Source organism: Volvox carteri (assembly GCF_000143455.1).
Source record: "Volvox carteri f. nagariensis unplaced genomic scaffold VOLCAscaffold_131, whole genome shotgun sequence".
Taxonomy (NCBI): Eukaryota; Viridiplantae; Chlorophyta; class Chlorophyceae; order Chlamydomonadales; family Volvocaceae; genus Volvox; species Volvox carteri.
Window position 1 is genome coordinate 47,267 of NW_003307674.1, and position 11,113 is coordinate 58,379.

General features: G+C 56.5%; 1 protein-coding gene across 1 annotated transcript; it reads right to left on the reverse strand.

Annotated features, from left to right (window-relative positions):
- Positions 1–426: 426 nt before the first annotated feature.
- VOLCADRAFT_100621 (uncharacterized protein) lies at positions 427–5,825 on the reverse strand (the record flags this gene model as incomplete). Its single annotated transcript, XM_002959180.1, has 7 exons — positions 427–1,409; positions 1,533–2,750; positions 2,964–3,038; positions 3,291–3,359; positions 3,432–3,995; positions 4,154–5,336; positions 5,400–5,825. The coding sequence occupies 7 exons, from the start codon at positions 5,823–5,825 to the stop codon at positions 427–429; spliced, it is 4,518 nt and encodes a 1,505-aa protein (XP_002959226.1).
- Between the last annotated feature and the right edge of the window lie 5,288 nt (positions 5,826–11,113).

The following is an 11,113-nucleotide window of genomic DNA, read 5'->3' on the forward strand; positions in this document are numbered from 1 at the left end:
CAGCGCGCTCTAGCTTACACACAAGAAGTAAATTATGGCGTAAGAAAAATGAGCTTGCGGAGTCTAGCACGCGAATCTATATCCTGTGAAGCGCTCGCGCGGGAGTCGAACCCGCAGGGGGCTCCACACATTGGTGGGCGGCTCCCCATTCCTTCCCGTAGGGAGCGAGCGTGTCGTCCGGGGTGTCCCCCTTACCCCGGACGCTGTCATTTAACGCCGTACAGTGGCGGGTCGCGGTTTCAACTCAATTCAACTCGACTCAACTCAACTAGCTCTGGGCCGAGGGGGTCCAGCGCGCTTCCAGCTGTCGCGCATGCTGGAACTCGGCCGTATATCGGTGCTCCGTGTCGCGCGCTGCCTGCTTCAGCAGGCGCAGGTTGGCGGCCAGGTCCGGCTCGAGGTTAGTCGCGCTGAGGAACTGCTTGATTATCCTCTTGCGCTCGTGCGGTGTAGTGTAGAGCGGCCGGAGCAGACGACGTGGTCCAGCGTCTTGAAGCGGGTCAGCAGCACATACAGGGTGGCGCGCTTGATGCCGTTGGGTGGGACAGCGAGATCCACCAGCCAGCACTCGTCTTTGAAGCTGCGGCCTTGCACGAAGTAATCGGTGACCGCCTGGCGGTCGCCGAGCGGTACGTTGAGGCGCCGGATCTGCTTTGTGATGGTGCCGTACCCGGCGGCAGGCATGTCGACCTCGGCAATGCAAGACGCCCGGGGTGACAGGATGAAGGCACCACCCCTGCTGGCGTAGTCTGCAAGGCCCTGCAGCACGGTGCCGGGGATGTGGCCGCTTATAGGCCGCACAATGACGGCCGCTGGAAGGTACTTGAGCCGGCGATAGGGGCCACGGCCGTCATCTGCTGGCTCGCGGCCATCCTCAAGCAGGCCGCAGGCTTCCACCTCGTTGTTGTGGCTCGCTCCGGCATCGGCAGCAGTTGTATCAAGGAGGATGTATCGGGCGCCATGGTAGTACCACGTGTCGGCGGTGGTGTGGCCAAACTCGTGATCCTTGATCCGCATCGGATTCGGCGTCCTTCCAGCTAGCAGGAAATCCTGCACTCGGGTAAGAGCGTTGCATGTCAGCTGCGCCTGGCTGTCGTTGATGCTCTTGCCAGTGTACTTCGTGCTGTAGTAGGCAACATCGCGGGCGCGGTCAGCAGCAGGCTGCAGCAGCACACAGTCCCCCCGTTCATCTTCAGGGCGGGCCAGTTGTGCTGCTGCCTCTGCCGTGTAGACGCGATCCACCTCGCACGCCAGACTAAACAGCTGGTTGCACCCAAATGCCAGCGCTGCAGCTGGCATGTGCGGTACAATGTTCGGGCCCAATCGCGGCAGAAGGAAGAGGCCGCCGGTGCCAATCCACTGGAAGGCGCTGTGCAGGACACGAGGGAATGCCATGCCACAGCTATCATCTGTGCCACGGCAGCCGTGTCGCTTGCAGGTGTCGTTATGTGTATGAGTAAGCGTGCTGCGAATGACGGCCGCGTGGTGCGCACGGCAAGCAGCGTGCCGGGGAGGCGGCGGGAGTCCGCCACCTGCACAGCCGGCCAGCCTGCCAAAATCATATGCTGCAGGCGGGCAGGACTTGTCAACGGGCGGAGGCGCACGGCCATGCTGCTGGACCTCTTCGACGGTCATGTCCATGACGTAGTGTTCTGCACCGCAGACGAAAGGGTCATAGTACGGCGAGGGATACCACATGGCGCACAGGGCGTATGCCAGGGCCAGCGCTCGGCAGTTGGGTCCACTGAACAGCGCCTGAAGGCGCTCGACTGCGAACGTGGCCACATGCGCAACACCATGGATGTGCAGGGCGAGGCGGCCGCTCTGCTCCACCTTGACCGCCACCTCAAATGTGAGCCCACAGAAGCAGCGCGGGTTTGTCTGCTGCATGGCGCCCGGCGCGAAGCCGAAGAGCTCCTCCACCAGAACCTCCTTGGTGGCCACCAGCAGGGCGGCGCAACTGTACGGGTCATCCTTCACACGCCGCCACTTCTCCACCGTGCTCGGGATATGTTGCGGTCGTCCATCATTGTCGAAGTCCAACACCTGTCCGGAGGCCACGACTGCACAGGCTGCATGCATATCTGCCGGATTTACGGTGAAGGACAGCGGGGGCCAGCCAATGGTGAGGGCGGCTGCACGCATCTTGGATCGGGCACCGTTGTAATACGCGTCTGTGAGGTCGAGACGCAGAGTACTGAGGCGGGCCCCCTCCACCAGCGCCTTAACCAGCGGCGACTGCTGCGCAAGCAGCTGCCGCCGCTGCGAGTGCCGATACGGCAGCGCCAGTATGGTGCCCATAGCACGGATTACATCACGCGGCACACACGCCGCTGGTTCGCCAAGATGCGGCCGCATGTTCATGGTGATGCCCACTTGCGCCATGCTTTCGTGGCGCACGCAGATGTCGTACATGCATGCCAGCAGCATGAGATTGCCGCCGAATTGTGTCCGCGGCACGCGGTGCCGCAGGTGGCGACAATACGCCGGAAAAGACATGCCGCGGGGGCGCTGACCAGAAAAGCCGTACGGGAAGGACTGGGGGAAGCAAAGGGTAAGGATGGCGGGATGACGGTCATCCAGCACGTGGCTGTCACGGCCACCAGCCGCAAACGCAAGCCGTGCGCGGCCAGTCAGAAGGTCCTCCACTCGGCCCGGGAAGGGGTCAATTTCGCTGCCATCATCACCCACATTCGACGGCTGTGGCAGGATCAGCTCCAGCTCGTCCAGAGTGGCAGCTGCCGGATCGACTGCAGGATCAGACGACAGATGCGCAAGAGCTGGGTCAGGATGCATGATCTGGCAAGTCATGCGATGTGTTAGCATGGCGCATCAACGGCCGTAAATGCAGTGTGGCGTGTACATATGCCGGACGGAAGTGGAATCGAAGCACCTCAAACACGCCACAAACAAGCGAAGACGCGTTTAGCCCTATGCTCAGCCAAGCAAGAGAACGCACGCACCTGGCGCACCTTCAGCTGGCTGGTCGGCAGGTTCCCGCAGGATGGCGGTGAATGGCCCCGGCCCAGGGTTCTGTCCTGCACTCAAGAATACATACAGAGGAGTAGTAGAATACACCACTAGCGGGACAGGCGAGGGTGCTGCAGGAGTCCAGCTTATCCAGGTGGTCAGGCTGTGCATCAAGATCCGTCAGCACAAGAGGAGCACCCTCTTGATGCACGGGGCAGCGGCGGTAGCAACTGTCCGGTGCAGAAAGTGCAGTACGAGGGCAACACGAAAACAGAGGGCACACAACAGCTCGCATGAAACACAGTAACAAAAGAACACACCTGCATTCGGGGTCGGATCCGCCAGCGTAGGTTGCACGGGTCCTGCAGTATCCACGTCAGGTGCCGCAGCTGCATCGGCAAGATTGCCATCACGAACAGCCGCTTCCACCACGTCCTGGAACTGCCGCACACCTGCCGCACCCGTGCGGTCGTGCAGGAAGGTGGTGCGGAGAACGTTCGCCACCTCCGGATCCGTTGGTGCAAGGGCGGCATGCAAGATTTCGTCCGGCACGCCTGCAGCACAGCCCATGCGCTCGTACTCCTGCAGAGCATCCTCATCAATAGCCAGCTCCTCCTCATCGTTGTGCTGCAAAAAACGGACCCAGGCGACGATGACCTGTCCTCGCACCTGAAGACCTGGCGCCTTTCGCATGCGTTCTAGCAGCTCCACCCGGCTGCGAACCTGGTCGACACAGACAACTGTGATAGCGCCGGCCAGGTCAGATGCCCGCGCCGGCAGCTGTGCTCGCAGCATATTCGGGTCAGGATTTACGACCCCAATGCCGTGAGTCTTTACAGCACGCGGGAAGACGTCCGGCGGTCGGTCTGCCAGGTACATGATGAGCAACTGCTGGACGATGCGGCCGCGGCCCAGAAGCTGCCCCTCCAAGAAAGTGGGGGACGGCAGAGGGTCACCCAGATGATTGACGCGCGGCACATCACCAGGGTCCAGGCGCGCCAGTGCAGCTTCGGGGACTCGCCGAGCTGCAGGAGAGGAGCAAACATGGACAAGCAGAGCTGAGATGACTAGGAAATCAGTATGAACGTGGCCAGCAAAGGTAGGAGAAACAACTACATGCTGTGGATGAACGGAGCAAGAAGATGCAGGCAGAAGTTACAACTCATAGCACAGACTGACTCACCGCTCAGGGCCTTGTGGCAGATGTTGCATACGAAGATGCGTTCTGTAGCGCCATCACCAACCAGCATAGTGCGGTTGGGCAGGTCCGGCTCCAGACGCATGCAATACGGCACCTCAACACTGGAGGGGTCGTCCAGACAGGCTCTGGGCAGCACCCGCGGGGGGCGCGGCTGTTGATCCGATGGAAGCTGATCAGGCGGCTGCTGCTCAGTCGTCGCTGACTCTGAACCGCCGGTTCCCGGAGCATCCCCATCCACCTCTAATGCTCCTTCCACTGCATCATCTACCAGCCTGCCTGCTCCACTGCCGCCGTCCTCATCCACAGCACCATCCCGCTCAGCCCGGCTAACACGATACCGAGCAGGCAGGACTGGGTCAGGTGGCAGTGGTGCGTCTCCCTGAGCTGTACGCGCCATCCGCCGCCACACCAGAGTATGCCCCCAGCGCTGCACAGCGTCCGTACACATGACGTCTGCACGTAAAATGTCAACGTTGGGAATCTCCATCCAGTGCAGCACCGTCGACTGGTCCTCCGAGCACACCTCTGAGCACACAGCACAGACACGGGAGGGCATGCGCCGGCGCAAGGCAGCAGCCATGGTCGACGCACAGTGCAGCTGCACGGTGTAGGGTACCTGCCTGTCAGGCGGTAACTGACCGCCAGGAAGGTCCTGCACGCGGCCCTCTGGAAGTGCCAACAGAAACTCGGGCAAATCAATGGCGTCATCACCATGAAGGTTCGCGAACCGCAGGAGGCGGTGCATGCGAGCCAAGAGGGTATCCTTAGGAGTGGCCTGCTGATTCTGCTGCTGCACCTGGCGTGCAGCTGCATGCCGTGCTGTGTTCCGCTGCTGCTGAAGCACCCTTACCTCCGGGTCAGCGCGTGCAGCCGCATGCTGTGCTGTGTTCCGCTGCTGCTGGAGCACCCTCACCTCCGGGTCAGCACGTGCAGCCGCATGCTGTGCTGTGTTCCGCTGCTGCTGGAGCGCCCTCACCTCCGGATCAGCACGTGCAGCCGCATGCTGTGCTGTGTTCCGCTGCTGCTGGAGCGCCCTCACCTCCGGATCAGCACATGCAGCGGCATGCTGTGCTGTGTTCCGCTGCTGCTGGAGCACCCTCACCGCCGGATCAGCACGTGCAGCGGCATGCTGTGCTGTGTTCCGCTGCTGCTGGAGCGCCCTCACCTCCGGATCAGCACGTGCAGCGGCATGCTGTGCAGCATCACGCAACTGCTGCTGCACCCTCACCTCCGGGTCAGCCCGTGCAGCAGCATGCTGTGCTGTGTCATGCATCCGCTGCTGTGCCCTCACCTCCGGGTCAGCACGTGCAGCTGCGTGCCGTGCAGCGTCCTGCTGCCGCTGCAACAACCGTAGTTCAGGAAGGGCTGCCGCACGCTGTGCAGCTTTCTGCCGCTGCCATCTCTCCCGTACTTCTGCAGCAGAAGCATCAGCACCCTGGTGCTGCCCCTCCAGCTGTGTATCTGCAGCAGCTGCCTCTGCGGGCCCCGCTGAATTTATTTGCATGGCTGTCTGCTGTGCTGCGGCATGCTGCTGCTGCCCAGCTGCACGGCCCGTACTCAAATCAGCGAACGGACGTATTCTTCCACCACTGCGGAAGCCGTCCGCAAGCGAGCCCAACCGGAGCCGTTTCGAAGCAGGCGACTGATCCGACATGAAGGCGGACCCGGCGAAGCGAGCACGTATACTAATTAAGCCGTTAAGGATACGAGGTTGTGAACGGCGAAGAACGCGAAAAAAGCAAAAAGAAAGAGCAAAAAACTTGAAAATATTCCGGCACAGTGACAAGGGGAATTGCGAGAATCGTCAAAGCTCACAAGCGAAGAACGGCACTGTATGAAGCACGTACGGCATTAATTCCGACGCGGAATCGAAGCGCGCGAAAGAAGCGAAAAGAAAGAGCAAAAAGCTCGAAAGTAATTCGGCACAGTGGCAAGGTGAATTGCGAGCATCGTCAAAGCTTACAAGCGAAGAACGGCGCTGTATGAAGCGCGTACGGCATTCATTCTGTTGTGAATGGCGAATAACGCGGAAAAAGCAAAAAGAAACAGCAAAAAACTTGAAAACATTCCGGCACAGTGACAAGGGGAATTGCGAGGATCGTCAAAGCTTACAAGCGAATGACGGCGCTGTATGAAGCGCGTACGGCATTAATTCCGACGCGGAATTGAAGCGCATGAAAGAAGCGAAAAGAAAGAGCAAAAAGCTCGAAAGTACTTCGGCACAGTGGCAAGGTGAATTGCGAGCATCGTCAAAGCTTACAAGCGAAGAACGGCGCTGTATGAAGCGTGCACGGCATTCACTCCGCGCACGTCCGAAGCATACGAAGCATACGAAGCATATGTGCGTATGCACGTATGGTGAAGTGCGTGTGTTGAAGTCTGCACGTTGAAGTTTGCCATCTGCTAGCGCTGCATATCGCATATCGCATAAGACGCATATGTGCATATGAAGCATATGAAGCACACGAAGCATACGAAGCATATGAAGCATATGAAGCATATGAAGCATACGAAGAAAAAAAAAGAAAAAAAGCGCGCAAAAAAAAGACGCGCGCGCGCTGGGGATTGAACCGGCGACGTGGTGGACAGATAGAGAGACGGACGGAGGGACTAGAGCGCGCTGTTCGCGCGAGTGGGCCGTAGCTCCTCTGCTGGCTGATGGCTGTTTTCTGCATTGCGCGGAATGACTATGCGCCATGCTCGGGAGGGCTGATTGGTATATGCAACTCAGACATTCCGCAGCAAGTATAGCAAGAATGACTATGCGCCATGCTCGGGAGGGCTGATTGGTATATGCAAATCAGACATTCCGCAGCAAGTATAGCAAGCGGCCCTCAGAAGCACATACGGCGCTTAAGGGCCACACACACACACAATACGAAGGCGGAAGGAAACTGAGGTTGCAGAGGGTAGCACGCAACTTTAGCCTGTCAGCCAGTGTGAAACGCTCGCGCGGGACTCGAACCCGCAGGGGGCTCCACACACAGGTGGACAGCTCCCCATTCCTTCCCGTAGGGAGCGAGCGTGTCGTCCGGGGTCCGGACGCTGTCATTTAACGCCGTACAGTGGCGGGTCGTGGCTTCAACTGTCGACTAGCGGGTCCAGCGGGTTTCTAGCTGGCGTGCATGCTGGAACCGGGTCGTGTACCGCTGCTCCGTTTCGCGTGCTGCCTGCTTCAGTAGGCGCAGGCTCCGTTTCAGCTGCCTGGTTCAGCAGCCGGGGCCGATGTCCTGGCGCTCCTCTGCAGCAGGCAGCACGCGAGACGGAGCAGCGATATACGACCGAGTTTAAGCATGCAAACCAGCTGGAAGCGCGCTGGACCGCGCAGACCTCCACGTGCACAATTTTGAAGACGCGGACAAAGAGGAGTTGAGCCTGCTGAGGTAGATGGGATAGCATAAATAAAGCTGCGCACGGTGCGCAAAACCGGAGATGCGCAAAGTCGGAGGCGCGCACAAAGCGACAACCGGGAAGGCACAGGGCCCAGCACAGTTGCGCTCGGTGGACAATGGAAACTAAGCGGGAACACGTTATTATGGGGAATGGTATATGCGCAAAGCCGAACGCGGAAAGTTTGAGGTGGAGGAAAGGGAGATGTACAGATTAGCTTTAACGCGCGATGCAGAAGAAGATGCAAGGCGTTAATTTTAAAGAGTTGTTATGCAGAGGTGAACACGCAAAGCATAGCGTATAAAGTCGGGGCCACAACACAACTCCACACATAAGGCCCGGCGCAAACTGTACTTCGTGCAAAGTGCAAGGCGGCGGCTGGTAACAGCTGCAATTTGCTTTACGTTCTATTGGGAACACGTTATATTGAGAAGTACAAAATGCAAGATTAGAGGCGGAGGAATTGGATATGCAAAGTTGGGGCCGCAACAGAAATAAGCGCACAAGGCCCGGCACCGCGCAAACGTGGATGTGCACAATTTCGAAGATGCGCACAGAGAGGAGTTGAGCCTGCTTAGGCAGATCGGATAGCATAAATAAATCTGCGCACGGCGCGCAAAACTGAAGATGCGCAAAGTTGGAGGCGCGCACAAAGCGAAACCCGGAAAGGCACAAGGCTCAGCACAGTTGCGCTCGGTGGAGAGTGGAACTTAAGCGGGAGCACGTTATTATGCGGAATGGTACATGCGCAAAGCCGGTGTGCTGGCTGATGGCTGATGCTGGCTGCTGGCTGATTCCTGAATTGCGCGGAACCACTAGGCGCTGTGCTCCTGCTCCGTTCTAATCAGAAGTACAGAATGCGAAGCTCGAGGCGAAGGAATTGGATATGCAAAGTTGGGGCCGCAACAGAAATAGACGCACAAGGCCCAGCACCGCCCAAACCTCGATGTGCACAATTTTGAAGTTGCGCACAAAGAGGAGTTGAGTCTGCTTAGGTAGATCGGGTAGCATAAATAAATCTGCGCACAGTGCGCAAAACTGGAGATGCGCAAAGTTGGAGGAAAGAAGACCGGAAAGGCACCAGGCCCAGCACAGTTGCGCTCGGTCGACAGTGGAAATTAAGCGTGAACACGTTATTATGCGGAATGGTAGATGCGCAAAGCCGAACGCGGAAAGTTCGACGCGGAGGAGAGGGAGTTGCAAAGAGTAGCTTTAACGTGCGAAGTCGGATGCAGAAGAAGATTCAACGCGTGAAGTTTAAAGCGGTCAGGTTGTTACTGTAAGAAAGATATATGCAGAGGTGAACACGCAAAGTATAGCGTATAAAGCCGGGGCCACAACACAAATCCACACATAAGGCCCGGCGCAAACTGCCCTCCGTGCAAAGTGCAAGGCGGCGGCTGGTAACAGCTGCAATCGGTATACAGGTTATTTTGCTTTACGTTCTATTGCGAACACGTTATAATCAGAAGTACAAAATGCAAAATTCGTGGCGGAGGAATTGGAGATGCAAAGTTGGGGCCGCAACAGAAATAAACGCACAAGGCCCAGCACCGCGCAAACCTCGATGTGCACAATTTTGAAGTTGCGCACAAAGAGGAGTTGAGCCTGCTTAGGTAGTTCGGATAGCATAAATAAATCTGTGCACGGTGCGCAAAAGTGGAGATGCGCAAAAGTGGAGGCGCGCACAAAGCGAGAATTGCGCGTCGAACTGCGCGTTTGTGCAGATGGAGCATATGTGCATATGTGCATATGAAGCATACGTGCAGCTGTGCATATGAAGCATATGAAGCATACGAAGCATATGAAGCATATGAAGCATAAGAAGAAAAAAAAGAAATCGTTGTGGTGACAGTTGCAATCGGTTGACAGGTGAATTGAATTGCGTTCTAATGCGAGCACGTTATAATGCGGAAAGTTCAACGCGCAAAGTCGAACGCGCAAAGTTCGATGCGGAGGAATTGGATATGCAAAGATTAGCACGCGAAGTTCAACGCGCGAAGTCGGATGCACAAGAAAAGTCAACGCGCAAAGTTCAGAAACGTCAAAGAATCCAGACGATGCTGCCTGAAGCGCGTACGGCAGTATTTCCGATGCGGAAGCTGCAAACCGATACGACATACGAACGCGCGCGTTCAAGCACACGTTGAAACGCACGTCGATTTGCATGCTGAAGCGCGTGTTGAATTCCGCGTCAAATTATACGTTGAATTGCACGTTGAATTGCGCGTTTAGAACTGTGTTTCGGCGCGCGGTTGCACTCTTGTGCTCTAACGTTTGCGCGCCGAAGTGCACGTGTGTGTGTGTCCAACCTCCTATTGACTGAGCCGTGTGTGAAAGTTTGATGCGTGTTGAAGTTTGTTGAGCTGCACGTGTCGGGCTTCGTGCGTTGAAATTGATAGAAATATAGTATTTCAACATCCAAAGTGCAGCAACAGCTCGCTTGTTGAAGTTCGCATGTTGAAGTATGCACGTTGAACTTTGCGCACCATGCGCACTTGAATTGCGCACTACGGTTGCACGTGTGCTCTAACGTTTGCGCATCGAAGTGCGCGTGTGACGTTGTGTGTTCAATATTGCACGGCGAGCTGTGTGTAAAAGTTTGCTGCGCGTCGAAGTTTGGATGTTTAGCCTTACGTGTCGGGCTTCGTGCGTTGAAATTAGGAATATAGTAGTTAAACGTGCAAAGTTCGGCAGCAGTTTGCGCGTCGAAATTTGCGTGGTGAAGGTTGCACGTTGAAGTTTGCGATCTGCTATCGCTGCATATCGCATATCGCATAAGATGCAGATGTGCATATGTGCATATCAAGCATATGAAGCATATGAAGCATATCATGCATATGTGCGTGTGTTGAAGTTTGCACGTTGAAGTTTGCGATCTGCTATCGCTGCATATCGCATATCGCATAATATGCATATGTGCATATCAAGCATATGAAGCATATGAAGCATATCATGCATATGTGCGTGTGCACGTATCGTGAAGTGCGCGTGTTGAAGTTTGCACGTTGAAGTTTGCGACCTGCTATCGCTGCATATCGCATATCGCATAAGACGCAGATGTGCATATGTGCATATCAAGCATATGAAGCATATGAAGCATATCATGCATATGTGCGTGTGCTGAAATTTGCACGTTGAAGTTTGCGATCTGCTATCGCTGCATATCGCATATCGCATAAGATGCATATGTGCATATGAAGCATATGAAGCATAGCATATGAAGCATATGAAGCATACGAAGAAAAAAAAGAAGAAAAGCGGCGCGCAAAAAGAAAAAAGCGGCGCACTAGGGGTTGAACCGGCGACTGGGTGGACAGACGGAGAGACGGAACGACGGACAGACTAGAGCGCGCTGTTCGCGCGAGTGGGCCGTAGCTCCTGTGCTGGCTGATGGCTAATTCCTGCATTGCGCGGACCAGAAGCGCCGTGCTTGGTATATATGCAACTCAGCTGAGGACCTACGGGAGCGCGCTCCGTTCACGCATGAAGTCCACAACGACCAAACGCACGCGTTATGGAGCATGTAGTTGCATACTGTATGCGCAGTGA